General features: G+C 50.8%; 1 protein-coding gene across 1 annotated transcript in view; it reads left to right on the forward strand.

Moving 5' to 3' along the window:
* SH3BP1 (SH3 domain binding protein 1) overlaps positions 1-519 on the forward strand; it is a 13,989-nt gene extending 13,470 nt beyond the window's left edge. Inside the window, exon 18 of the mRNA XM_027767367.1 lies at positions 389-519. Coding sequence (XP_027623168.1) covers positions 389-519 — 131 coding nt within the window. The remainder of the gene's footprint in view (positions 1-388) is intronic.
* The last annotated feature ends 1,759 nt before the right edge of the window (positions 520-2,278 follow it).

Genomic DNA, 2,278 nt, shown 5'->3' on the forward strand with positions numbered 1-2,278 from the left:
CCCCGGCCTCCCCCAGCCCAGTCTCTCTGAGCACATCTGCTCAGGTAGACCTGGGAACAGTTTCAGCAGAGGTCGGGGACCCTGAGGGTACAGGTGGGGCCCCTCCTCCCCCAAGTATCCCCCCACAGCCCCGGCCCAGGAACCTTCCCTCCGAGACCAGCTGAGCAGGTGACTCCATGACGGCCCTTGGTGTCCCTCCCTCCCCACCTGATCCTCCCAGACTTACCTCAACCCTCCCAAGGGCCAGGGGCTCCAGCCTTTGCTCACGAGTGCCTTGGTGCCCGCTGGGTCGGCCCCCATGGCCAGGAGAGCTCAGGACACTTCACTTTTGCACCTTTTCCTCTTTCACCCTGGGCTTGGGCCCCTCCCCGACTCCCCACTCTGGCAGGGCCCCAGGGGAGCCACCAGAAGGAGAGCCTGCCTGCCCCAACGGATTTCTCATGTTTTCTTGCCAACATATTTTTTGTAAGGCTGGTAAATAAATTATTTTGGACAAAATTGGAGCAGTTGCCCAAATGATAGTTTTATTTTCCATTTTTACAAAAAGCCACGGGACCAGCAGATGGTGTAATGATTATGTTTCTGGACTCTTCACATGGTTAACCCCAGTTTGAATCCCAGACCTGGCAGCTTGTAACTCACTCCAGGCGCGTGCACATGCGTGCCCAAGATCCTGAGAGAATGGAAGAGAAGGGATTGTGGCGTAGCCATCCCCCCGGGTGGGGATTTCTCATTTTCTTTCTCTCTGTCTCCCCAGTGAACACAGGTGCCCTATAGCAAAAACCTTTCTTTAAAAAATAATGAAAGTAAACTGGGGCCGGCAGACGGCAGGGTGATTAAGGGCGCTGGACTCCCACATGGCCGACCATGATTCGGTCCTGGACCTGGCCACTTGCTTTCTCACTTTCCCTCTCTCTCCCTCTTGCTCCGTCCTTCTCTGGTGACATTAAAAATAAATAAAGTTAAATAAAACAATAATTCAAAGTAATAATAATAGAAAGAAAGAAAGTCACAGGGTCAACAGGTGGTAGTTAAGGCACTGGACTCCCACATGGTTGACTGCGGTTCGAGTCCCGGACCTAGCAGCTTACTTTCTCACTTTCCCTTTTTCTTTCTTGTTCTCTCTCACTGGTCAAATTAAAAAATAACAACAGGGCCACCAGGTCTTTGGGGCCTTGTCCCTCCTGAGGGTCACACAGGTCTTCCTCTGAAGTTGGCAGACAACCCCAGAATCGCAGCCCTGCAAGTCACAGTTTATCCTTTTACCCCACACTTTAAACCACTGGTCCCTCAAAGGCCCCTCCCCAACTTGCAGTTTTCTCCAGATCAGAAGCTCCTCCCACAAGATGGGGACTCAGTGACCTGTCACTTCCCTGATGCGTCACTCCCTAGGCAATTAATTGGCCAACTCCGCTTCTGGCTCTTTGCCGCCTCACGTGCTGCCTTCTACCCCAGAACTTCTCCAACCTGGCCTCAAAGAACCCCGCAATTTAAACAACCAAACAAGAAAAAGTGCCCAGCCCCTCCCCAAACGAATCTGAGTACCTCTGAGTTCCTGCTATGTACCGGTGTTTTTAAAACAGCAATTATCAAAAGTCAAACTACATTTCAGACCTATGCATCTTACTGTATCAAGTCATGTCTCACAAAAAGCTCCCAGGGGACGCTACTGCACAGCCAGCGTGGAGAACCACTGGTCCAAGGGCCCCAGAGTCCAGGAAGACGTCATGTGCACCTTGCCCCATCCACCCACACAACACTTTGGACTTCACCCAGAACTGGAGTGTCGACAGTCCAGGGGGCAACAAGATTGCACCCCAAGGCCGACTTCTCATTTAGCATTTGTTTTCCTCCTGGCAACCAGCCCTCTTAAGGTTCTGATTGCATGGGGAACGCGGTTTCTTCGCCCCCCTCTTTCCATGCTTAGCTCCTTTTTGGTTAATCTTGCTCCGTCCTTCTCTGGTGACATTAAAAATAAATAAAGTTAAATAAAACAATAATTCAAAGTAATAATAATAGAAAGAAAGAAAGTCACAGGGTCAACAGGTGGTAGTTAAGGCACTGGACTCCCACATGGTTGACTGCGGTTCGAGTCCCGGACCTAGCAGCTTACTTTCTCACTTTCCCTTTTTCTTTCTTGTTCTCTCTCACTGGTCAAATTAAAAAATAACAACAGGGCCACCAGGTCTTTGGGGCCTTGTCCCTCCTGAGGGTCACACAGGTCTTCCTCTGAAGTTGGCAGACAACCCCAGAATCGCAGCCCTGCAAGTCACAGTTT

This window comes from Tupaia chinensis, unplaced genomic scaffold, assembly GCF_000334495.1.
Source record: "Tupaia chinensis unplaced genomic scaffold, TupChi_1.0 Scaffold144197_1, whole genome shotgun sequence".
NCBI lineage: Eukaryota > Metazoa > Chordata > Mammalia > Scandentia > Tupaiidae > Tupaia > Tupaia belangeri.